Below are 27,218 nucleotides of genomic sequence, written 5' to 3'. Positions count from 1 at the left end.
AGATACTTTTCCTCCTTTTTCTCATTAGTGACTCAGAGACTGAAAAGGCAGCTAGTCAATGGGAAATACATCCCTACAGATTCAGAAGTTGTTATTATTATGTATCTCCACCATAACAACAGATTGTTAGGCCACAATAAAACAGATTGGAATTTCATATCATCTCAGTAATGAAGCAGGAACAGGCCAATGGGCCTTAACAATAGCTATGAGTATTTCAGCACCAGGGATCTCAAACATACTTTAGCCTTATACTACCTTTCTGAGTTATGATTTAAGAGCCTAAGGAAGTATGCAAAAAAATTGAAGCACCGAGTATTACATGACTGAGATAATAAGCAAATCAACAACAGATCTAGAAACAGAACCCAGGATTTCTAACTTCCAACCTTGTTTTTGCAACACACTCTCTAAAATGGAATTTTGTGCCTATCTCCCTAGCAACGTATGGACCAAAAAGCAATCTAAGGAAACATCATCCCACATTAGGTCCTGATAGGTGTTTTGTACAAAAATCACCTGCTCTGGCTCTCTGTCTGTAAGCAGAGAAATGTAAATCTGCTTTGTTAGCCTGCCAAATGAGGGAGGAAGAGTAATCATGGTCCACAACACTGGGGCAACAGAAATTTCCATAGGAAATTTCCTGCCCTATTATTTTTGTGTGTGTTGGGTTGAAAGTTCAGAATCTGCTTCCAATTTTTTTATAGCCTAGAATGGTATATTTCACAGAATTAGAACCATGCCAACCTCAGTCCCGACAGAGCATCCATACATGTGCTGTTGTAGGGAATTGCTGATGCCCGCTGACTCATTGGGAATATAGTGATTGTCACTGCTGCAGGTTAAGGGGTTCTGGATAATTTTGATTAATGCTCTTTGAGTGGTTGAAAGCAAGAAAAGAATGACTATTCATTTTTATGATCAAATTCCCTCATGGAATATAAATAGAAATATAATAAATATATTAAGTGTCATAAGAAGGGAGTTGAAGAGTCCAAAAGATTACTTGCATACTTATTGTCCTAAATCCCTTGACATCTGGTAAATTGCAAAAGATTCCAGGCTTCCACCAAAATGCAAGTCAGATTAAAATGTGAAGCCTTACAGTTTACAGGATATAAAACTTCATAATCTGTTTTTAATAGTTTGAGATTAATTTCACTTTTATATTTCCTGTTAATCTGTTGAAGTATAGAGCTGTAATCCAGAGAGAAAATAATGATATTTTGAATTCATTATACTAGATCGTCTTATCTGCATTCTTTGCTCATAGTTTCAATTCTGAAACTCCAGAAATTACATGTAAGACTTATAGTTCTAGATTAGTTATTTTTAACTAACAAAAAAGTTTCTGCTGCAGGATTTCTTTTAAAGCCAGCCCATGGAAATAGTTTCTCACCCCACCACTTCTAAAATTCTACTGAGAGGCAAAAACCCCCACCAAACAAACAAAACTCTATTCTAACTTGTATAAAGAAAGCATCCTATTAACTGCTTTATTAACGTACTCCATATCTTGTATTAAGATGGCAACCTTTTCTTGATTTTCTAAAAGCTATGAGGAAAAAGGTTTACTGTATCTGATTTTGAGATACAGAAGTCCAGCAAGGAGTTCAGGTGTCAAAGGAAGTGTCTGTACAAGTTTCAGCACGATGTTGAGACACACTAGCTATTTTTAAAGAAAAACCAACCCGACTGAAACCCTTGGACCTCTGTGCTCTCATGGTTGCCTGCTTCCAAAACCTGACCTACCTTACTGAAAACTACCTGCAATATAACTGCAATAATCCTGTGAATGTAGGATATTGTAAATCTCTTCAATTGAAAACTGCAGATGGAGTCAGACCACTTCTCTTCAAAATTGTATATTGCCCTGCAAGTTGGTAAAATAAATGATAAAATAAAGAGTTCAGTTCATACACTTTATATGTAATGATGTTCAAAATGCAAAAAAAAAAAAAAAAAAAAGCCATTCAGACATGCTCTACAATAAGAGAGAAGATAAAAGATGAACCAGTCTGGCCTACAAAATAAAGTAAAGCAGAATTTGGGAGCTTAGAAGAACTTACTGTGTATATTTAAAAAATAAAATACCAAATAAAATATAACCTACCCATACTCATTCAGTGATGCACACACAGAGGAAAAGAACTAACTGCTACTAACTGTTATTTCTTTCATTCTCAGACAAGAATTTAAACAATCTGATTGACTGCACAGGAGATTCTCAGGAAGGGCAGCAGCCCTTTTCTTTACAACATATTCCTCAGAGTTCCAGGAGAAAAGTCATTAGAGCTGTGAGGATCTTTCTCTCTGTGGTACTCCCAGAGCGTGACCAATATTACATTCCTTTAGAGATTCCCCCCCTGAGGCAATGGAGGATAGTCTACAGCTCCAGTAGTCCAGCCAGTCCCTCTACTTTATTTAGCATCATTACTGCAGCTAGGACATTATTTATACTGGCTTTATATCCATAATGTATATGAGGCACAGCAAAGAATATACCCAAAGCACTGATCTTAGCTTCTTACCTTCAAAAAAAAAAATAATCTCAGGATGGCAATACTGGATCTTCTGATCCAAACCCTAAGGAAACATTTATTTACAGGTAAAAAAGGCTTCTGTGTCTCATAAAAGTAGTAGCTGTGAAAACCAGAGTTATATGAACTGATATTTCTATTCAGGTGCAACTATTTTTATCAATATTATTTGTACTCTTATTTTCAGAACATTTGGTAAAAAATGTAAGGTATTTTTTAAAAGATATGGCACTCAGTGCTCTGGTCTAGTGGACAAGGTGGTGATCGGTCAAAGGTTGGACCCGATGACCTTGTAAGTCTTTTCCAGCCTCAGTAATTCTGTGATTCTGTGAAAGTTTATAATATCCCTATTAAATAATTTATAACACTTAAAGCTCTAGGAAGGAATATTAGTGGTAATTGGCCTTGCTGTAGTGAAAACTGTCTGCCCTTGGATCCAGCTTGCAATGCTCAAGTGCTCAGCGCAGTCAGCTGGATCTCGGCAATGCTGATGTCATCACGTGTCACTGTCTGAAGATCCTGTCTGCCACTAAACATCAGCAGGACAATCAGCCTTTTGCACATGAGCAGGCAGTGGCTGATGGCCTGTAATTCTCAAATGATAATAAATCCAAAGGAAGGAATTGCTCTGCTAAATGTCAGATGAGTCACTGCTCATTGCAATGCAAGGGGTAAAATGTGGGGCTGAATTTTTTGAAGGGTCAAACACAAACCTTGGTGGATCTATAATGGTTACAGGTCAATCTCTTTTGAAACCCAAATAAAGAAAACCATGAGACAAGGATATCCTCCACAGTGTTTGGGAGTATTGTAATACTCAAAAAATATTACATATTAAAAAAAAATGTAATCTAACCTGTTGAAAAAGCTTGCAATAAGAAGATATTCCCTGCATTATGTTTGAGACCACTTGATTGTTTGGTCATAGTTGAGTCTGAGCTTCTGTTAGCTGAAAAAAAATATGACTCATATACTCTCCTGCAGAGATTAAGCATTCTGGACTCAATTAATGTTCTTTCATAATGCCCTGAGCTTCAAAAATAGATTAAAATCCAAAATAAAAAGAAATTGTTCTTTTGAGAAATAGGATATTATGGTTCACCCAGAGTATGTGCCAACCTACTGAGTCTTTTTCATTGTAGCATCCTGACTGTATCTGAACCTTGAAGTCCTATAGGCCAGCACTTTTCCACAGTGACAAGGGTAGTATCTCTCTTCTTGGAGCTAATCCTAAACTTCTTTTCTTTCTTTCTCACTTGCCTGAAGATAGGCAGTTTGCTTTGGCCCTGTACCAGGAGAAAGCTGTACTGTCTCCTGTTGGTTCAGCCCCACTGGCTTCTTTAGTGGAAGAGTAAAAAACAAGCCCCTACATCCTTTCCACACCTTCCCCTGCCAAACAGTCAGGACTGATACAGATCTTGGCTTATCGTCACATAAGATAGTATCAGGCTGCTTCTGGTACAGAAAGGCTGCCTCCTCCACTCTCCTCTTAAAACCTGCTTTTGGTTTTACTGTGGTTGGTTATGAGACTGAGATTCTAAGTGTAATTAGCTTAGATGAAAAGCCAGAATGTATTATAGTGCTGGTTCCAACTCAGCTTTGTTAATAGACAGCTTCCTCTGCCAGGATGTACCTTACCTCACTTCAGATAGTTAACACATTAGATGTCTACCCGTACCCACTGCCTAAATTCCTGCTGTGGTCACTTGATAGAGACAGGCAGCACTCAGGGATGATTTGCTCCACATGACTGGGATGCTGACTGTAGAGACATAATGTGCTGCTGGAGGATGCCTATTCCCATTTCTTCCTTGACCAACTGAGATTCAGTACCTAACTCCTAGACAGTCAACCAGATGGATCCCACACCAAGGAATACCAAGGGATTGGATCAGCTTCCTAAGCATTAATACTTTTTATCTGCATAAAAACTCTGTAGATATAGTTTGTAATTGAGTAAAGAACTTGAATTCAGTAGTCCAGGTGTTGGAGGTAGGTTTTTAAGTATAGGGTGATTCTGCACCACAGTATTGGCATATCTAAACCTCCTGGACTGAAACATGCTGTGCTACCTACCTGTCCCCACACCTGAGCATTTAGAATCACTCAGTTATTTCTAAGGAGATTAAGAACAAAGATATTGCCTGGTTTATACAAAAATTTTCATGTAGAATACTGCAGTGACAGTTCTAGCATTTTTGGAGCTACAAGTTCAAAGGTGGGGAGAAGTATTCATACACTGTTAGTAAAGTCTAACCCAAATTTGGCCAAAATATGTGCTTTTGAAAACTTCCATTCATTTGGCTCATCAGACATCTGGCAGCTGTTAATCTCTTTTCCTTCCATCTGCTGTGGATTATGGTCTCAGGTTGTTCCTTCAAGGGCTGCACGACACTCCACACTGCAACTTGGAGACTGCACAAGTGTTTGTCCTGTGCTCTCAGTGATCCCCTCCCTGGTCCCAGCATCACTCAGCTCTCTAATGATCCACGAAGAGCTAGACTAGGACTGAGGGAAAGACTGGCATTGAAGGAGACTGGGACTATAACTGAAGAAGGGTTGGGGAGGAGAGGAGGAAGGAAGAACTTGGTGAGGCCAGAAGCAGAGGGTGCAATATTCACTAGAGAAGACTCAGTCTGTGATGGGGCACTAGAATTCCTATGGGTCAGCATTAGCTACTTGTCAGGAGGTCAATAATCAGGAAATGAAGGCCAGCACTTCCCTCAGTGTCAGCCATGAGCACGGAGGGGGTGGCTTATGCCTGAAGAGTTCATGTGGTTCAACCTCGCTTTTAATTACTACTGTGTAGGACTGAGAGGGAAAAAGTGTCCCACAGAATCTTGCTCCCTCCACAATTTTCCTGCATGCATTTCTATTTGAAATAACAGGATGTACCACACATGTCAGGTTACAATTCAGTCCCACAGGCGTTTCATATAGATTGTACCTGGAAAGTGGGGAGTACTTGGAAAGTCAGTCTAGAGGCAATAAACTAGAATTCAAAATCATTGGAGTTTTCCTGCTTTTGCCAACTCAATTATTCAGGCATCATAAAAATACCTCCACAAGGATGTGGAAGTTTAAAAATAAAATAAATAGAACATTATTTTTAATCACCTTCTAGTTTCCTGTTTCCACTATCCAGACATCTGAAAAAAGCTCTTGTTTATAAAATTAAGGAAAAAAATAAAGCTGCACGTTTCACATAGTCATGTGAATTAAGGAAGAGAAAGGCCTTGGTGCCAAGAGAGGTCAAGCTAACACTGAGCATGGTCCTGGGAAGGAGCAGCAGTACAGCACAGGCCTTCCCATTGTTTGTCCCAGCTGCATTTATTCCTGTCACAAAAATTATGATGGAAATTGTGTGCAGTACATTCTGCAAATACAGCAAAGCATAGAAAGTATGTGCTTTCAGTGCTCACCCTCTTCCATCTGGTTCCAAGAACAATAAAAAAAAAAAGTTATTAATCTTCTTTCTCTGCCTCCTTCTTTCTTATTCTTATTCTTCACTGAAATAAGAGGAAGGGAAAGGAAGGTTAAAAGGTGAAATTTCTTTGTGCGTCATCTTAGAACTGAACTAATCCACCCCAGCCCCCTTCTCATAACTCCAGCTGCCAGGTGAGTCTTCTCCTCAGCCGCTACTTTCAGTACAGAGCTTCCTAAAGCAGCATGTTGCTCTGTGCACTTTCCACATTCTTATTCTTAAAATTTAGAATAAGAAAACAAAATACAACTTCTGATATCCCCTGCTTGGCTTGAGCCCTGCAGTAAAGAATGAAAAAGCCATAAAATTAAAGAAATCCAAGGCTTCCAACCACCCCCCACCTGCTTTTTAACCCAAACACATTGCCCACTACTGTGCCTGAGCTTTTTTCTCCCTTCTCTTTTGTTTCTGACTGCAAATCCAAACCTGCCAAGCTGAACAGTTTTATATATTATGGAATGAAAGGAGCAAACTGTCCAACAAAAATGCCACTCTCCCATTGAAACTGTTGATCCATCATTTGTTGTTCACAGTCGAGGACTCTGTACTTTACTTCTGCTCACAAGGCCAGTGAGTGACACAAAAACATGGGAAATAGTCAAAAATGTCGACCTGGGTGTAAGAGGGCCTATCACCCTCCTGTATATGAGCTGATGAAGTGTTTATAAAATTCCACTAAATATTAATGGCACAAGTCCATTTTAGTTAAAACTATACTTAATATTACAAATCCATGCTAATAAGACACTCTCCACGAGGCCCTTGATGACATTATGCACTGCTACTCTTAAGACATGAAGAGAAGGGCATACATTAGTCATCTAATGTGTCTTTCAGGTGCCCAATGAACCTTTAGCTGAAGCAAAATGTTTAAAGCCCTGATCCATCACTGGGACTACTGGGATAAGTAAAGAGTGCAGAACCCAGCCATCAAAGAAGAAGAGTGCCAGAGGCCCTGATGCTTTGACCCTATCAAATGTACCTCTGGGTGCATTCGAAGGGAAGCAATCCACAGCTGATGCCTTGGGAGAAGAGCTCCTGGGTCTGCCCATCTTAGGATGAACCTTGAGCTTGTTTGTAACATAGCCATCTAGGACTGACAAGCTAAAAAAGAACAATGCTAAGCTGTACACATCCCAGACAGGCCGTGCTGAGTGGCTGTCATACTGGGCAAGCAGCAGGACACTAGGAAAGTACAGTCTTATTGCTTGTGTGGTTGCTTTTTGTAACTAAAATAATATAAGCATTTAAAAATATGTGCTTCCATTACTTTGAAAAGCAACTCCATCATCATTTCCAGGCTAATTCTTCTCACAGGCAAATATTTCTCTTTAAAACACACCTACTTTTAAGAACAGTTAACACCTTGTGTAAGCTATAAAGATAATACAGATGTACCAGCCTGGTGTGAGAGAGTGAGAATTAAGGCACAGTGTACCACCTTAACTGAGTCAAATAGCAAATAAAAATGTCTGCTTAGACTTGAACTGGATCATATTCAGTAGCTTCAGGCATCACAGCCTCTTGCTCCCCTGAATACCCAACTCTGTGTTTAGCATGGGCAGAGCCTGATCAAGTGCACTGGGAAATATGAAATACAGAAATATGAAATATGGAATACAGTGCTACCATCAAGGTTTTGAATAGAAATTAAAATAACCCATTCCTGTACATTGAGCCAGTTGCCACTGTGAGTGCAGGATTTGATTTTCAGTATCTGACAAAGAAGAATAGGGGCAGGGCATGGGCCAGAACAATTGGTGGCACAATAGCCATTTCTTGTAGGCTGTTTCACCATTTTCATCCCAGGATCACAGGGAAGATTAGAATCCTAACTGTGTTAAAGGCAACTATATTCAAAATGTTTGCTCTCTTTGTTCAGCTGCAATGTTCCTGCAGAATCTGAACCAGAAGTGAAGACCTTTCCTTTACCATATCTGTCATCCAAAGCCAGGTGAGACTCTGGGTCTCCCTGTCAGGAGAGACAGGGCCAGCTATATTTAGCAGCTGGCCTTTTTCCTGTTCCTTCAGCCTGGGAGTTTGTCCCTCATGCTTGGGACTCTTGAGCGGGATGGGAAAACATGGCTCAGGTGTGATTGCATCAGGATGCCAGAAAGACTTCCAAATTGGTAGTTCAGAGTGGGTCATAGGCTTGTTATACATGATACCTACATGTATCTATGATACCTGATTTTCTTAAGCAGTCTGCATGCATGGCTATATCTAACAAAAAAAAAACCCCAAATCCTCACACTTCTTCACTGTTAAAGGAAGGGAGGAATAAAATGGCAAATGATCAAATGCAGCATTAATTTGTTGCATTTTTGCAACTAAACAGCCAGGTAAAACACTTTTCACAGAATTATGACAGCAGAAGCCTGCAGCATCTTTGGGCATCACACTGGTATGATATAACAGGAATCTTTCTTCTAGTGCAGGCAAGGCTATGAATCACGCATATGTTATAAAATTTCAGGTTCTAGCCTTTCAGATTTAACAGCCTGGCAATCGTACTGTTAAATGCATTTACTTACAGCAAGTTCAAAATTGCTTGCAGCTTTCAATCTGTGAGGCTAATTACATGAAGGGCAAATGAACGTTTTATTTCTAGGAGCACAGATTAAACTCTAAGTAATAAAAGCCAAATGTGGAAGATCTCACTGAGACTCGCACACACTGCAATCGATGACAATTTTGCTGCAGTTATGATAGGGGAGGTAATAAGGAAGTTTACAAGCACATGATAAAGGAAAGAGCCATCATATTTCTTTAGAAATACTGATGTCTGTGAAATAATAAAAGCTATTCATAATGTACTGGAAAAATAACATGGAGCAATTTAACTAATTAACATCTGAGGCCAGCTTCTTCTCTCTCTGTTTTTTTATTTTCCTGCAGAGCCAATGGAAAGCAGCTTTGGCCACAAGGGTACCTTAGCTTGGAGGCAATGGTTCATTTACTGAAGAGCAGCATGCTATCTGCTTGAATCTGTTCATTATTCAGCTTTCCCTTTGACAGTTTATAAGCAGTCTCTTCTGACTCACTTAGAATCAAAATTCCATCAGTTGTGCTGGATCTCACTCCTGAAACCACTTGGGTGAACATTTGTGGCCCCAGAGACTTGAATGCAGGATCAAGGCATACACTGCTTGGTCCAGATTGGATGCCTTGGGGACACTTCCCTCTTAATGTGTTTGGTAAGTGTAATTCTTTGACTTCTTAGTGATATTTATGAAGTCAAACATCATTTTCGTGGATATCTTCTATTACTGCAGAGAACTGTAATGCTGCAGTGATTGTAACCACTTGTAAATCCATTTGCTAGAATATTCATGGCTGCAAACATCTGAATGCATGCAGGTAAAGCCATTTCAAAAGGCATTTTCCCAGGTCTTCTATTCAGTAATTTATCGATGAATATGTGCTACAATGTTTAGTATCCCACAGACAGGAAAGCTAAAATGATGACTCAGTAACCGGCTTTGTGCTGTTAATCAACATGAGTTTTGCATCCCCAGTTTGATTTGGAACCTGCCAGCTGAGAGTGGGGAGTGAATGCCTCCTGCCCCTTCTTTTCCTTACACTTTCTGCTGGGCAAGGCTCCAGGCCTGCACCACACTTTGATGGATGCACTGCTGTTATGCAAGGAAGGGCTTCATATGTTAGGGAAAAGCCATGTGGGGTGTGCAAGGGGAGGATGGAAGGAAGGAAGGAAGGAGGGAAGGAAGGAAGGAAGGAGTCATATCTCTAAAGGTCCCACCGTGTTAAAAACATCAAAAAGCTATGTTAACCAACTCAGCAGCTATGAACTCCACCCTTACTTCCATTTTCAATATATTATTTCCTCTATCTCACTTCAAAAATTATCACATTAGACTGCTAAAAGAGTAAATCTTCAAAATTGTCTTTTTTACCCCTGTTTGATTAATGAAAGTTCCTTGCTATTGCTAGGAATCCTCACTGTCTTTTTGAAGGAGCAGAGCAGAATACTTTTATGAAGATTTTTATTCTTCCATATAAATAGATTATAGAAAACGTAATATAATTTTCGTATCACTGATATTATTGCTTTTTGTTTCACAGTTGAATTGGCAAGAAGCAGCAACTTGCAGGTTTAATAGCATAAGGTGCCATGTACATTTCCAGACATATAAAAGCATAATAATAATAACAATAAATTGGAATTGTGGATATAGAAACATCACGTAGAAAGGGCTCAATAAAGCACACTCCTCTAACTAGGGACAAATTATCATCTCTAGGCATTCAGATTAGTCATACCTTATTCATCTCTCCTTTCAAGGGCTCACTACATTTACTGAAATTAATTTGAGCGTCAGTCAGGCAGTCAGTACTAGGGTGACTTTTGCTTTCAAACAGATTCTCACACTCCTTGCTCTCAAATTAAAGAACCAAATGTATCCTAAGGTGTGTCTGACTGAGGGAAATTGTAAAGCTGACTAAATTTCTTCCCTTTTTATACTCTGTCAACTTTGTAGGTGAGATCTAGTTTGGCACAAACTTTACCACAGACCTTGTAACACAACCATGTTGAGTATTGACATGATATTGTTTACACATGTATTTATAAATATAATTTTCTTTCTTTTATATCACTGGCCTCCATGGCATTACTGTTCAATCTGATAAAATCTAGAAGGTTCCAGACCATTTCCAGGGGCTTATCTCTCCCTGTCACTGGACAATAGCCCTGTCTACAAAGTAAACTGTGCCAGTCACTGCACTGTGCAGATTCAGGAGAGGTGGGAGGAAAGTCAGCATTTTGCACCCAGACATTAAAGTTGATGACCTCCTCTCCTCAATAACTCTATTACAGGATCTTTATTAGCTATCTAGGAAACACAGGAGCTGAAATATTAAAATATCTCCAAAGAGCTGGTGCTGCAACAGAGTGAAAGCATGGCTTCAAGATCTTCCCTTGGGCAAGGTGGGATGAGTATCTCTGCCCATCTTTATTCTTGGTGATTAACAGCTTTGTATTATTGCCATGTCATTCTCTCCTCTATCCCTACCCCTCCATTTTGTGCACTTGCTCCGTCTGAGCTTTGTGGTGGTCAAGTTTCCTTGGTTCTGTGTGACATTTTGTGTAAGTTACTTTAAAACCAGTTTGACTATTTGTAAAAAAAGCAAATGTGAAACACACGGCCTCTTTGAAGCCACACACAGCTGAGGATGGAGCTGAGTCCCAGCCAAGGCAATTCATGTGGGTGGGCAGACACCTTAACGTAAGGGTGTCTGTCCAACCTCCTGTGGAAAGGTTATTCAGGTAGAAGGTGCTGGGTACAAGAAAAAGGAAACAAAAGCCAATGTTGATCACATTTTCAAATTCTTCTGATGCCTGAGACAAGTCCTGGCCATTCTCGGCCCAAGGTGAGGCTTCCTCATGGCAAGCTCGGCCAGGAGCTTTGCCAGGTGGCCCAGCTGTGCTGAGCCCAGACAGCAGGCAGTGGTGCCAAAATATCCCAGCCCTGTGAGAGACCTGACCAGACCATCTCCAGGAAATTGTCCATAGCCATCAGGTCAATCTAGAAAGTGTCCCTGTGGGCACACGTGTGTGTCTTTGCCACATGGTGGCTCAGATTCAGCCCCAGAGAGAATCCTGTTCTCTCAGCTGGAGCATCAGGCACAACTAGAAGTAATTTTAATAATTTGATTTTTATTTGTTTTCTTAACTCAATGAGGCCCTTGTGCTGCTTTATCTCTCTGATATAACCATGGGCTGAGTGCAGAGAGATACAGACAAGGACACTTTCCCTGCATGAGCTTCTCTCTGAGAGGGGTGTTTTTCCCCTCTGACTGACTGTAGAGTTGGAGAATGAAGAATTTGTTCTTTATTCTCTTTCTATTCTCATGTGCCTTTCACACATACTTATCAATGCCTGAACACAAATTTTAAAAAACATGCTGTGGCAAAATCTGTTTTTTCCTTTGGTTATTGTGAAAATTCTCCAGCTAGCCCTTCTTGACCATGGATGATGCCATGGACTTTATTACAAGCAAGTGTCTGTTCCATGCTACATAAGCAAAGCACCTCACACAGCCAATCAAGGTAATACTGCCTTGAAACTTTACAGCCATATCAGACAGAAATAAAAATGGAGAAGACAGCCTAGAAAAGGAAAGGTGTATGAGAGAAGATGCAGAAGATGATTTATTATGACGATGATTCCCACAAAGCAAAGGCTGCTTAAAAAGGTTACTTCTACTCTTGGGTCATAGGAGAGTTCCTGCAAAAAATTAGAAATTTCTAAAATCTCTCATATAACTGATACAGGGCTGAACTCATCTCACATATCCATAACAGCCTAGCACTTTTAAAGTGAATGAAATTGGGAAGAGAAATAGAGAACAGATAGTCCCACACACTGGAAATGTTTTCATTGCAAGGACTAACTTGTTAGTGCTGTTCACCTGCATTCATGTTGTGTCCTGGTGCCAATTCGAGCCCATGGGTGGCTGCACTAAGAGAAAGGCAGAAAAATAGAAAATTGTAATAGCACAGGGGTAAGGAGGGGCAGAAGGAGAGAAAAAGAAAGAAAAGTGAAAGTAATTACCTCTGAGGGAGACACGGGAGGAACAGCAGGAGGGTGCTCAGCACTGCTTTTCCTGTGTGCCATTTTTGGTGGAGGGAATAACACAATGCCTATTTATCAGTTTCTCTCTCTTGCTAAGCAGACTAAATCTCAAAACAGCCAAATTATGTCTTTCTTTAACAAAGAGAAATTTTCACAGACTTGACATTAAGCAATCAATCTTTATTTCTCTTTATGATCATATGCAAAATTTTGTCTAGCCTGTTTGGCCTTGCACAGGCTAATAGCTGTGTGAGTGTCTGCTGGTGCTGTATCTTCTGCCACAGTGATTCAAAATGAAAAACTAAAAAAGAAGAAACATATAATAAAGCAGCCTCAGATCTGAGTCTTTTCTTTCCTGCTTATACTCATTACCTTTGTGTCGTATTCACATTAGTCGTAAAAGAGCACAGGGCCTGATACTCACTTACTCCACTGTCATGCAGAAAACTAAGCCTTAAAACACTTCCATTTGTTGAACATGGCATGATATCACAAATAATAATTATAATACTAATTTCAGAAAAGATCACACAGCAAGCACTAGCCTACAGCAACAAAGCATTTTATTTCTTAGTAGTTTTTCTTTGTTCCTTTTTTTTTAGTTTGGTTTTTTTTTTTTTTTCTGTTTAAGCTATACTAAATTACCTAAATTAAAAGCTCTGGGTAAAAGTAAAACAAGAATCCTAGACAATTCAAACAGAACACGTGAGCTATTTAAAGGCTGAAAAAGCAAACTCCAAAGCAAATGACACTGTAGTGAGCAGTATGAAGTCAGGTTGTTTCACTTTAAATGGCATCAACTGGTCCTTCTGTTTGCTTGCTCTGAGTTGGCAATTGCCTTAGCTGCATGTGGTTTCACATTAAGGTCATCAATCACTCTCCATAAATTCTTTTACTATCATTTATGGCATTTGATGTGATTATTTTATCTCTTTCTTCCTCCTGCCCCCATTTATTGGACTGGGAAGAACAGATGAAAAGTTAGACTCTGTAACTTCTCTTAACCATTTTTACTTTGGACAAAGATATTTCATCTTGCTGAGACAGAGAGAACACAAACATTTATGAGTATGAACAAAACCCTCAACCTATAGCTTTCTAATTGGTGAATTATAGATTTTATCAGCAACTCCTGCAAGCCAATTGGCATTCACATAAAGTTTGCCTTCTTAGGAAATTGAATTGGAAGCTTCAAATCAGCTTTCAGTTCTGCTTTTAAGAACTTGTTACCTGTACATCTAAAATCAATCCCTCTTTTTCTTAAGTACTGATGAGTCTGCACAGTGAGTCTTTGGATAAAACATGATGGGTTTTCCCTGGAACTCTGCCACTTGAGAAGTACAAAATGGCAGAGCTTGAGAAGAAAATTTACATTTTCAATATGGCCTCGCTTTTGAGATGGAACAACACCTAAGGAGCACAAAAGTTGATTTTCACTGAAATGTTATTGGACCAGCATGAAATATTTTGCTTGAAGGGAAGAAGAGTTTTGTCTGAGAATAAACCTCACCTATGAGCAAACCATGATTTATTAAGCTTTTATTAGAGATTCTTGACCTATCCATATCCAGTTCTTACTGCCTTTCTGGAGTTATTTAAAGAGTATTTCAGGTTCAAGTAAAATTTATCAGCAAATAGCGTAAGTGCACACAATTCCATTTCACAAGTTTGATGATCCTATCATATGCAATCAGCAAAGTCCTTTTTTTTTTTTTTGAGACAGAGAGAAGGAGAAGCAGAATTATAGTGGCAGCTTGACCCAGCTGAGAAAAAAAAGAGTAATCAGATAAAAAAGTAATTTTCTCTGACTGCCTTACTATTTCTATCTGTGCTATGGTGGCCTTGTATAGTTCTGCTTTGTGTAACTGTCCCAGTTTTGGGGTTATCTCAAAAATAATATGACAAAAAATTAGATATAAAATAGGTCCTTGTAGAGGAAACTTCCTTTCCCTTCCCAACTCCTATTAACTAAGTGTCGAGAAATGCTGTCTCTCCATAGCTTTTTAAAGCTCTGAGGACTTTACATTTTCAATCATATAATTTAGTGGTGGTTGGGCACTCACAGGCACTTATTTACTGCCCTTGCTCACTGCCTTGGCAGGTTCTGCTGCTGTGGGCTGAGCTGGGACGTTGTTGGGACTTGCCCATTGCTATTACCTGCTTCTCATCCACAGGCATACTGCTGATGGAGATCTGGAGAGTTGCTACAAAGCTCTGGGGGCTGATCAATGAATCCATAGGTCCATTCAGGCCTTTTTATGATTTCCAGTGTGTCCCCACACTAAACCTTTGAAGGGAATGGGTAAAAAGATGTAGGCATGAGTGAAACTCCTCATATCACCTCAGCCATTTGAATCTTTTTTCTTTGTTTAATGGAAGTGAATCACTCAGGCTGGTGGGGGCACTGGGACTGTAAGAACATAACAATGTCACACAAGTTGCATTCTCCCTTCTCTTCTGAACAGATCTGTGTGTTTGATTGCAGTGGATTGTTAAAGAATGTTTGTCAAAACCCTCCAAAAGGGCTTGAGAAAATACTAGGAATGAAAAGTCAGCATCTGGAGCAAGTTCATAATACCAGTGCTCCGCACCACAGTAGACAGAACTAAGAATGCCAACTTTTTATGCTTTTGTAAATAAATCCTTTTAAATCTAAGATTTGTGAACATTTGGGGCAAATACTCATGCAGAATGAATTTATGAGGTTTTTTGTGCTAGCTACACGTGGGTCTATTTTTAGTGTTTTCCTTCTACCTCACTTTCTCTTCAATTCCATAGCAAAATAAGAAAAAAGAAAAGAGGTGTGGCAGAAAAAGCAAGAAGGAATGGCAAAGAAGCAGCCTCTTCCTTCCCTCCAAGTTTCAAAAAGCGACTTGTTTCTATCTGAAATGCAGGATAAATGTATAGCCCTATTTAGAGAAATTGCCAAAGCCATGGCATATAAGAACATTGATCACAAACCAAAAACATGGACACCTCTTTGTTGTGCATCATTTCACAGGTGGAGTCCAGCAAAAACGTAATACTTCATTTTCCTGCTTTGCATTCAAACAGATACTCGATCCCTTTCCTTTTTACCCTGATTATTCAAGTCTTCATAAAAAAAACCAAAACAAAAGTTTCCCTGAACTGACAAAAAGGAGGGAGATTGGATAATATCAGTTCTGCATATTTGAAACCACATTGACTCCTACTTGCAGAAACACTACGGAAGAGGACTAATCCATCATTGCTTTATGATGCCTGAGAAAGTTCCCTGTAGGAAAAGTATCTCCTGGAAAAAGTGTGCAGTGCCATAAATGGCTGTGTTAGGGATGATATACAGAGGCACTTCTGAAAAATCAAATAATACTTCTGATACAGTCCTACTGCAAGACTAGAGGCCGGCATTTGCCACTAGCACACTGCATATACTACTACAAATGTATGCTGCAAAGATTGTCTCATTGTCTATAAAATTGATTTTTAGATAAAAATTAAGAGACGGACCAGTGAATTCTGATGTGGCTGTGACACCACAGCCTTTCTCCAAAAGCTCTATTTATGCCCAGTTATGAAACGTCTTTGATAATCTGCCCATATTTCTGCACTTTATTATATTGCAGTGCTAGCACAATCATTTTAAAAAAAATCTGTATTACAATGATTGTAAAAAGGCTGGGGTTTGAATATAGTTTGATGGACTATTTAGTATAGAGAAATCTACATACAGCTGAAAAATGAGAACGTAACATCCAATCTTGTTCATTCAAGTATTTATATTCGGTTTTGTATTCTGGACCTGTATCCCTAAGTCTTTTCCTTTATGTTCTTCTGCCTGTATTTTTCTTTAATAACTGTTTTAAAAGTCATAGAAAGGAGCCTTCAAATAACAGAGCAAATTTTCCCTTAGCAGAAGGAATAACTTGCATGTTTGAAATATTTTCAATATCTTAACCTACACCAATACAGGTAAGACCTCTTGAGAAAATACTGAATAAGCCCCAGTGAAATAGTAGCCTGGACAAACAGATATTAATTAATAATTATTGTCTTTTTCCTCTGTTCAAGTGATATTTTGTAGAGTTTATGAGCATTCAATGAAATTACCTTCTGTATTGGTTAGCAATCAATAGACATTGCAATGCCCTCTTTCTACAGCTTCCTGAGATACTCCTCTTTTCTGTCTCCTTAGATACATCTCTCACTAAAGGAAAAAAAAGAATCATATGTTTAATTCATCTTGGGCTGCCTGCATAAGACTGTAAAAAAACCCCAAAACAAAAACCCTGCAATACTAGAGCTTTGCATTGCCAAATATCTCACTTTCATTTTGTCTTCTGAACAGGCAAATGAAGATCTAAGAAACACCAAGATCTAAGAAACACCTTATTTCAGTCTTGCTAACTCCAAGTTATTAATTTGTACATTCCTATGGCCACATGACCTTATTGTCTTCAAAAGGAACATGTGATTATTTTAGGTATATTAGCAACTTTCTGGTATTTCTGTTTCCCTTTACACTTTTAAATGTGTTCTTACTTTACAGTTTCCTTCCAGACTCATGGGGTTTGGAAATTTTTATTTTTATAATTGAGATTCTCATATCCACATGATCCAGGAGGTATGATAACAAAGCACAAAATGAAGCCATAAAACTCAGTAAAATTGGTACTGTCAATCAAACAGCAGATATGATTACAAAACTAAGTAATGTGATTTCCCAAATGAAGTGAACCGAAAAAGTGTGTTATAAATCCCTGTGTTTTCGGGAATGAGGTGTCTGGTCTGATTGCACTGCTAAGTGTTGGAGAACTCTTTGCCTAAAGGAACAGAGTTAAATGAAAGGCAGGTGTACAGGATTCCCTGAGTGCACCCCTAGGGACAGGAAAACAATGGACTCCACCAGGAGCATTCCTGTGCGGTTATAACCACAGGGAAGGCCTCAATCTGGTGCTCTGACAGTCCTGATTTACCTGAGAGGAAAAAGATCTAAGTGAGCTGTTGAAAATGGGCTGTGCAGAAGAGAGGAGGCTGCAGGTATTGCAGAGGTTTTGCCAGGGGAGACAGTGGCAAGCTTGGAGGCCGAGGTGGGACAAGACAAACCTGCCTCAGCTCCTGCTATGGAGTTCAGCTCGGGAGAAAGAAATTATGAACCTCAATCTTTCACTTCTTGCTGATTTTATTGGTCTTTGTTTTGAGGAGCTCTCCATGCCACCTGCCAGCTGTCATAGCTCCAAAGGGAGGACCTGCAGCTGAGGCTGGACCAGCTGAACTCATGGTGGCTGAAAGCTGCAGGTGGGAAGGGGAAGGTCCAGCCCAGCCTTGTTTCTGGCAGTAATGGGGGGGCGGGGGGCAGTTCAAGGCCCACAGACAGCAAAGATCAAGGAATCAGATATGAAGTTGCCAAACTAATTTTGCAGGTGCTCTGGTAAAACAGAGGAAAGGGCCAGGAAAGTTGTTATTCAATGTGTATTTAATAAAATGTTCCCTTACCCTTCAGGTAACTTAAATGCAGCCTCCTTCACAAGGCAACCTGAGCCAGCAAAGCATGCATACAGAGACTCTGAGAACCTCCACATGGAGCCACTGGTGTGTGTAATACACTGGATGTAGCAGATCAGCCCTGCTGATGTAAGTGTCCTCAGAAGAAACTGAACAGTGAAGTGACAATATTCTTCAAGGTGAGAAGAATCAACTTCAAGGTAGTTAAAGAGCAGCAGAGGAATCTCATAGCATGAGGATTTAAAAAAATGGCAGATGACATTCAATATCAGTAAAGTACATGTACATGTAAAATGAAACAATTCCAACAATACATATACAGTGATAGGTCCTCAAAAAAGAGATAGTCATTTCATGGAGACCTTACAGATGGTAGAGATGGCTCTTTAAATACATCTCATTGCTGCACTTTGACCAAAAACATGAGCACAGTGTCAGAAAATTTTAGGAAAAAATGGAGAACAAAGCCAGAGGACACTGCTATGGTATGGTTCACATTGTTGGAGAAAGAAGGGCCCCTTAGAGGAGAGATGGCTGGAGGATGATATAATAAAAGTCTGTAAACTCACAGATGATACAGCCAAAGTGAATATGAAATAAAAAAAAAAAACAAATCACAAGAAAAGCTAGGGAGCACCAGTGAAATAACATGTAACTTCTAAAAATAATCAGGGAGCTTGGTGCACAACCCAACATAGACAGTCTCCTGTTTTTCAGCGTTGTCATACTTGAAGCTTACCATGCAACTACAGAAAAGCAGCTCTGCAAGGCAGGAAAGCACACCTCTCCTGCAGGCATAGACCTGAGCCTGGCCTTAAAGTCAGCACCTTTAGCAGAGGTTTGGCAGGTAACCCAGAGCAATTGGTGTGGGTTCAGAATGACCATCTACCTGGGCACCTTGCTCTGGTTCAGGGGTCTTCAGCCTCAGGCACCCCACCTTTCAGCACTCCTGGAAAGGGAGAAGGTGTAGAGAAGGTAAAGGACCCTGAAACAACCTGCCAGAGATCCAGCAAATGGATAATAGTTGGGAAATCTTTCTTGTGGTTGTTCTCTCCTGACTAGAAAGGCCAGGTCCACTGTGTCTGCCTTCTCAGAAGATGTAGAAGCAGACTGCACAAAAGTTCCTCAGGGTTATTTTGGAGGTAGTTTCACCTTCCCAAGAAGGAGGGAGGAAGAAAGTTGGCACAAGATTCCCAGTGTTTGCCTGGGCAATTTTTCAGATGCTTTTAGTCTCAGTGAACATCAGGAGCAGATTTCTTGTTAAAAAACAAGGGCTGTCATTGTGCTTGTATAATCCATCTGGTTTGTAAAACTCATTTTCTATATGCTGAAAAAATGTTCAATTTTCCAACATACAACAGAGCACAAAGAAGGTTCTGACTTAAGACCCAAGGTAGGAGCTTTTCAGCTGTCATTTTGCTACAGTTTAACTACTCCAAGAATTATATTGTTTATTATTAATAGCATCTACATTTAAGATGTCAAATTTACCTGTATGTAGAAATAATTTATTTTCTCCTTAAATTGCAGAAAATCAGCAATACTGAGCAAGAAATAAAAAGTGTATAATAATCACAACGCCTAAATACAAATAGAAACCCTAAATCAGATGACAGAATAAAAGTTGTCAGTGACACAAATAAACAGAGAATCACAAAAACAGAATAATTTTTGTTGGAAGAGATCTCTAGAGAACATGTGGCTCTCTACTCAGAGCCACCTTCTTACTTGGCACTGGTTGCCAAGGCTATGCTCTAGTCCTCTGATCATCTGGTTTTAAATCACCACTCACTCAGGAGAACTGTACTGGTATTAATAGATGATTCAAAAAAACACTCAGCAGGGCAGACAACATTCAAAATAAATAAATGAGGAGAAGCAGCTGGAAAATGAAATAACTCCACCAATGCACAGACAATGATGGGTGTATAAATATCTCAGTATAATGGTAGGTACCTAAAACAAGTGGCTCTAACCTGATTCTAGATCATCTACTCTCTAAAAAGAAATGTTAGAACAATATGAGCTATAAGTGGGCTAAGTAGCACATGTGTCTTTTCTGATGAAGCTTTTCAAAAACACTAAAGCCTGGACAAAGTCCAGTCTCTCTGAAATGCCTAGTAGCTTTCCACGGGAGAACAATGCCAGGTAACCCTGATCATTCAGCAACATTTCAGTGCTGGGGAAGACTGTCTTCACATTTTATAAAGGTTTCACTTTGTAACTGTAAGAATATTTTTGAATGAGTAATGCAATAAAAATCTTTGTGATATACTAATAATTATTGCACAAACTGCTACGTGTGTTTGCTTTCAGGATAACATTAACTATTAAATGTGTGTATGAGGTGACTACAAAGAAACACACACTTTTAAAGAAATAGATGTAGCATGTTCGGAGATGATTAACAGAATGTTAAATGCTGTCATTCAGTGCAGTCAACATCCAAACCCAAATGTATGCTAGTACTGACTAATAATATCAATTAATGATTCACAAATGAAAGTACAATAATTTCAGAAAAGATAGAGAGAGAATGTATAGAAGTAGAGACACTGAAAGCAGAGCTCTGCCAGCTTGGATACAAATCTCCCTGTCTCCCAAGGCAGGGGAGAGAGATGGGATAAAGCTGTGTCTCGCAGGATGTCTGTACTAAGATGCTGATCTGGCCGAGGCAGACAGACTCTGCCACTGCTCACACAGCGCCGTCTGGAGGCTACAGCCTCTGTAATCAACCCGTCCCAGAAGGAAAGGCAAAATTTACAAACACTACAGCCTCCAAGTGATTTCCTATTTGGCTCGATGAACCGAAACGTGGGGCACTCCCCGCCAACACCACATACCCACCGATCAGGCGTGGAATGCAAGTGTGAGCCCGCAGCACCCCTGGCTCCATCCCGAGCCGTGCCCATGCAGGTCACACAGCCCAGGCACACAAACCCACGCTCAGCGCTCGGCAAAGCTCTGCTCTCCTCTTTGCTCATCTCTGAGTTACCCATCTTGCTGTTTCCTCTGACTGCTGACAGAAATCCCATAATTAAAACAGCCTCTCAGATCAGCCACTTCATCTGAAGGCATTCCGTGGTCGATATTTACCAGCTGAGGTTGCACTGGGCTCGTGGTATTTATGGGGTATTCACTGTAATAAGAGGTGATATTTAATGCTCTATTGATCCCTGCAGCAACAGGTCTCATTCTGAAGAGAGAGATAATCCGCTGTCTCACTGCATTCAGACGAGTTTGGACATTGTGGCCTTAACACTCAAATACACGGAGCCACTGGTGTGTGTAATACACTGGATGTAGCAGATCAGCCCTGCTCGGCGAGCCCGGAAAATGTGCACTCTTCAGGAAGGAAGGCTAATGAAATCAAAAAGACTTGGCTTTATTTATCTCCATGGACATGGCATGAAATTTGCCATATCTACCTACTAATGCGGGTTTGTTTTTATGGCACTGAACTGATTTGTTGCCTTGCTCTTAGTCCTGGTATCAGTGGGAGGGTTTTCACTGGTCTCAGTGTGCACTAAATCCACAGTTCCCGTTGTGCTTTTCTCTGCCAAAAGAAAGCAGTTGCAGATATTAGACATTCCACAAGGGAGGCCACGGGGCTCGGCACAGCACCTTTTGTGATCAGCCAAATATGAGACAGAAGTTCAGCTTGTGAAAATAACCTTCCTGTAACAGAAGGATCATTTTGTGTTTGTGCGTAAGCTTCAGTATAGCAAAGTCAACATTCATTTCTGAAACAATGAGAGGAAGATTTTCAGAAATGAACAAGGTTTTCAGAAATGAAACAAGGGACTTTTGCAGGATTTACTACGAGAAACTGCTGACTGTCTTTGAAGATGTACCCCAGAAGTATATTCTGCTTTTCCAATTTTCTTTCCCCTCCCTAAGCTTTCCCTTTTGATCAAATTGATCAGCCATTTTAGTAACAATCAACTGTGGAAAATATCCTTATGTTCACTTTCAGTGTTAGTCAAATCAATTAGTTTTAACTTCCTCCTCCACAACCCTATCAAATTCTCTTCAAAAAATATTTTTATCTTTATCATCTGTCTCATTATGTTTCAAATGATCTATTTTCATCAGTCAGAATTTTATACCAGGAGTCTTACATGTCCCCTTGTTTAGAAGTCAGTCATATAAGTGACCCTCTGAAATATTAAATGGGACTAGATGTGACCTGACAGTTTCAAACTGCCAATTTCTTCCTCGAGCAAAGAGATTTTGGTTTAAGCAATGCATTAGTTTCTCCTCCCAGTTTGGAACAAGGCTGCCTCTTTGCACATGCCAAGTTATAAAAACATTCAGAAGGACTTCTCTCAGCTCTGCTGATGTAAACAACTGGAGTGCCAAGAAGAGGAAAGCAATTATTATAAGAAAATTTAAAACATCTTATCAAACTGTAGAGCTGGTTCCCAAAAAGAAGAGGCAGACATATTACCAGAGTCATCTCAGTACAGGCTGGACCAAGCACTGGAAAGGACGAAAGAAGTACTATGAGAGGCAAGTAAGGAAATAGCTTCATACTCCCAAATCTTCAATATCAGCCTGGCAGTATAGTCCCATCTAAGTTATCACGCAGTTTATTTCTGTAGGCACGTCTCCTATGTAATGAGCTTGGAGATGGATGATATAATTGTCAAATATTAAGAAAGTTACGAATACATTTCATGCATTGCACAATTTTCTTGTAACTGGCAATCAATACTGGTATTGCTCTTGCCAGTGAAGGGAGGTGGACAGGGGAAAGAAGGCTCCCAACAGGCCACTAACACTTTCAGGTGTTTCATTGCCATCCTCCCTATTGCTCATTTCTTAATGCATATTTCTGTAGCACTGCAGAAAGGACACCTAAGTCCTTTGGACATTAATGCTGCTGGGTGCATACTAGGGACACTCAGCCTTAGCGACAAAGTTCATATTTCAGCAAGGAGTTCTTGCTTTCCCTTGAGTCAACGCTGGCAGCATCTTCATGGTGATGGTTCTGACAGCCCTTATGTAGATTGATGAAGTTTGATGGATTAGTTGTTTCCTCCAATGTTAATTTATCCCTGAATGCCTTTGCATGGAATAAGTCACCACTCCAGCAAGAGAGTGGGTTTCATCTATCACTCAGTCAATTTTCCTAAAACTTCAAAGGGCACAGAGTGACAGGCAAGAGGGAATGGCTTCAAACTGGGAGAGGACAGGTTTAGATTAGATATTAGGAAGAAATTGTTCCCTGTGAGGGTGATAAGGCACTGGAACAGGTTTCCCAGAGAAGCTGTGGATGCCCCATTCCTGAAAGTGTTCAAAGCTAAGTTGGATGGGGCTCTGAGCAACCTGATCTTGTGGATGCTGTCCTTGCCCGTGGCAGGGGGATTGGAATGAGATGATTTTTAAAGTCCCTTCCAACCCAACTTATTCTGTGATTCTATGACCATCTGCAGACAAGAACAGATGCTGGAGAAGAAAGGTGGGGATTGACTGGTGGGCAGCCTTAGCTGGTTAGACAGGGTGGGAAGGTGAAAATAAAGCATTCTGAGGTTATTTTACAAAATATAATTTCAAAATGGAAGCCAAAGCATTTAATTTTCAATTTGTCAAAGCAAATGATAAATTTCGCTTTTCCACCTTTGGATGCAGAAACATTAGATTAAATACTTTTTCAGAAATGGGGATAAGAGAAATCTACTACACAACAGCATGTGTTGGTTTTTTTTTACTCAGTTCTGCTTGCTCCTGACAATAATGGATGGCTCAAAATCTAGCTCCAACATTAGCTAGAGACAGACAGAGCATGAGATGACCCAAGAAGAAAAAAGCACTACTGCTGTTCTGCAAGCTTTTTAGAATTAAGAAGTGGCCTCGATACACACAATTACTTGTTTACTTTAGTTAAAAAAAATGCAGTGTCTCCCAAGGTGGTCATAAACTATGTGTTGAAACTAATTACAGTGTCACAGGATGTCTGTCACCTGTTGGAACGGATTGGAAGGGTAATGAACTGCTAAGGAGTGCGGGGAATGGCTATCAAACATCTGGTTACTTCCTTAGGCTAGATGCAATGAAGCAGGCTCACACAAGAAAAGGGCTTAGCAAAAAAGTTGTCCGAGTCTAAAAGAGCAGGAAAAGTATCCTTGTAAAAATGGTAGTTAAGGAAAAAAGAAAATTATCATAGAATGGTTTGAGTTGGAAGGGAGCTTTGAAGATCATCTAGTCCAAACCCCCTACATCTTTCACCAGACCAGGAAATATAGATAAAATAATGTAGGTTTTAGGGTGTACTTTCCCCATGGGAAAATCTTGATGGAAGTGTCTCTTGCTGTATGCTGTTCCTGCAAATGAAAGCCTGGGAAGGTACATCTAAACTGACAGAAGGGCACAACCTCTCACATAAACATAATTACCATGCATTATTTAGAAGTACACATGCAACAAAAACAACAAAAAAGAATTGAAACCATAATTGACTCTAAAACCGAAAGGGGGGAAAGCTGTCTCTCAGCTTTGAAGGTCTTTTGCCCTTAACACATTCCCAAGCATCCACATTACAGAAAGCAGTCCCAGCACCTGAGACAAGAGCCCATTCGAAGTTCACAAGCACCTTTTGGATCTCTCAGAATGCTTCTGATAAATGTTTTACTCTGTTATTTTTTAAAAAAACTTCTCTTTTCTCCAGCAGTAGAACTTTTAGAAAAGTACTGAAAAGAGCATGGAAGAGCTGAGTTTTTACTATGCTTGACCATACAGAGTAAGGAAACTAAACCCCCCAAGTCCATGCCTGCTGATCAGCTATTATACTTAATTAGCCGATTCACTCAGCCTGGCTAAGGAGGCTGATATGACCAGCTTATCCAAGATGAAATGGGCCATCTCATTGTGCACTTTTCTAGCTCATTATACCTCATTTTGAACTTGAAGCACAAATTAATTCAGGGGAATTCAGTGACTGTGTTAAACTGCAGGCCATATTATTTAACCATGGAAGTCCTTGCTGGTATTAAACATACACATTTCTGAATCTATCTTAAATCGATACACCTTGACATTTAGCATTATTATTCTATTTTTAATGTTTTTCTGGGACCAATTCTTTGAAGCTGCAACCTGTTGGTGCAAGTTTTGCATGAATGTGCCTGGCTGCTGCAGAGATGGGTAGTCCCATCCCAAAGGGCAGCTACTTGTCACTGTGTGGCACTGGAGCAGGAAGGACAGAGGGATGGAAGGTCCTGGGAAATGAACCAGGCATCTCTGCATGACTGTGCCACTCTTGGACAATTCCATGTTAACTTAGTGCTTGTGATATGGGCCAGGAAAGTGTCCCTGAGAAGCCAACAGGGTGGCCAGCTGCTGCCTAGTCGTGCCACATGCCAGGTCACTGAGGCCCATGGATCACATTCCCAGTTGGGGGAAAAGTGAGCTTCCCACTCCTTTGGCCTTACTCCCTGCTCGGGTGTTCTGTTGAGGGACTGGGTCAGCCATCTGAGGAGAGGGTCACGAGCAGCAGCCATCAACCCTGGGGCCAGGAGTTAGCAGAAGGCTTGAAGGGTCTGGTGGGCATGGAGAAGGTTGTCCATCATCTTCCACTGCAGGACGCTCCCTCGCTGTGCTCCTCTGCACCACCGCGAGCTGACACTGGGACCCTTCAGGGACACTGGCCCAGGGCTCTGGGCCCAGATAACTGGGGGTGGCCATGGGCTTCCTCCTCAGCCCACCCAGGGGGGCTGTGCCCACCCCGCTGGGCTGCCCCTGCCGAGCTGCCCGGCTTTCCCTCGAGCTGCCCAGCAATCCCTTCTCTGCCATCCAAGGGCACACGTCCCCTGCAGGGGATGCAGAGACGAGCCTGGAGCTCCAGCCTGAGCCCCAAATCTGCTGCAGCAAAGGTGGGTTTTGTAGCAACCACCGCCAAACTGGTTTAACTCACTCCTATTTAGGTACTCATCCCAAATCTTCGTTCGCGAAGCCCAGCCATGAATGAATTTAGGTACTCAGGAATACAAGGCCATCTTGTCACTTGGTACTTGGGAGCAGAGACCAGTCCCCACCTCACTACAGCCTCCTTTCAGGTAGTTGTAGAGAGTGATAAGGACCCCCCTGAGCCTTCTTTTGTCCAGGTTGAGCTCCCCAAGCTCCCTCAGCTGCTCCTCATCGGATTTGTGCTCCAGACCCTTCCCCAGCTCCGTTCCCTTCTCTGGACACACTCCAGCCCCTCAGTGCTCTTCCTGCAGTGAGGGGCCCAGAACTGGACACGGGATTAGAGGTGTAGCAATTCCAGTTACTAAATCACGGATTTTTACATTTACTGACATATATGTGAATGGGTTATCTTCCCCACAAGTAAATTAAAGGGTTAGATGTGACTTAAAGCCCCAAATTCGTTTGTTTGCCCTTTGCAAACGCGCACGTAAATTCACTCTAACGCACGTAATGCCTGTCACCACTTTTACATCAGCAGAGCTAAAAAAAACCCAACAAAAAAACAACAAAACACCCTTGTGGCCTTTATTCCGCACGCTTCTGGAAGGCAGACGGCCTCCGGCACGTTAATGGCGCTTTCTGTACGGAGTTAAGACCGAAACGAGGGGCTGGGGCGGGCGGCGGGGCCGCTCCCGGGCCGTGAGGGCGCGGCGGCGGCGGGCGGACAGCGCGCCCTGCCTGCCCCCCAGCGGCCGCGCCCGCGTCCTCCTCCTCCTCAGCCTCATCCTTCTCCTCCTCCTCCGCCTTCCCCTTGGGGATTTCGGAACTAATTTCAGTTTAATTAACCACTGGACACAGGCTGTAGGGAAGGGCGTGCAGGGGGCCGGGTACGCCCGTGCCGCGACCCTGAACTGACGCCCCTCTCCTACAGGAACGCTCTTTCATCACTTTCATCAAAACCCAGTCGGGTTCTTAAGCTCGGACTTACTTAAATGTGTCTTCTGTGCATGCAAATGCTGTATTTATGTATTTATTTCTTATGTTTAATTAATTTTACTGTGCCCGGTTCTCCTCAGTGCGACAGAGGCAGGGAGCTCCTGGAGCAGGTCCAGCAGAGGGAAATGAAGATGATAAAGGGACTGGAGCACCTCTCTTGCAGGGAAAGGCTGAGGGAACTGGGCTTGTTCAGCCTGGATAAGAGACGAC

At 41.0% G+C, this 27,218-nt stretch overlaps 1 protein-coding gene across 1 annotated transcript in view; it reads right to left on the bottom strand.

Annotated features, from left to right (window-relative positions):
- The window catches only part of CYYR1 (cysteine and tyrosine rich 1), a 95,508-nt gene extending 74,405 nt beyond the window's left edge, over positions 1 to 21,103 (bottom strand). The window contains exon 1 of the mRNA XM_027648642.1: positions 20,952 to 21,103. Within this exon, the coding sequence (XP_027504443.1) occupies positions 20,952 to 21,103 (152 nt within the window). The remainder of the gene's footprint in view (positions 1 to 20,951) is intronic.
- Positions 21,104 to 27,218: the final 6,115 nt, after the last annotated feature.

The sequence above is a fragment of the Corapipo altera genome, unplaced genomic scaffold, assembly GCF_003945725.1.
Source record: "Corapipo altera isolate COAL_440 unplaced genomic scaffold, ASM394572v1 58, whole genome shotgun sequence".
NCBI classification, from domain to species: domain Eukaryota; kingdom Metazoa; phylum Chordata; class Aves; order Passeriformes; family Pipridae; genus Corapipo; species Corapipo altera.
The sequence above is the reverse complement of the archived record's forward strand: the minus strand, read 5'-3'. Positions and strand labels throughout refer to the sequence as shown.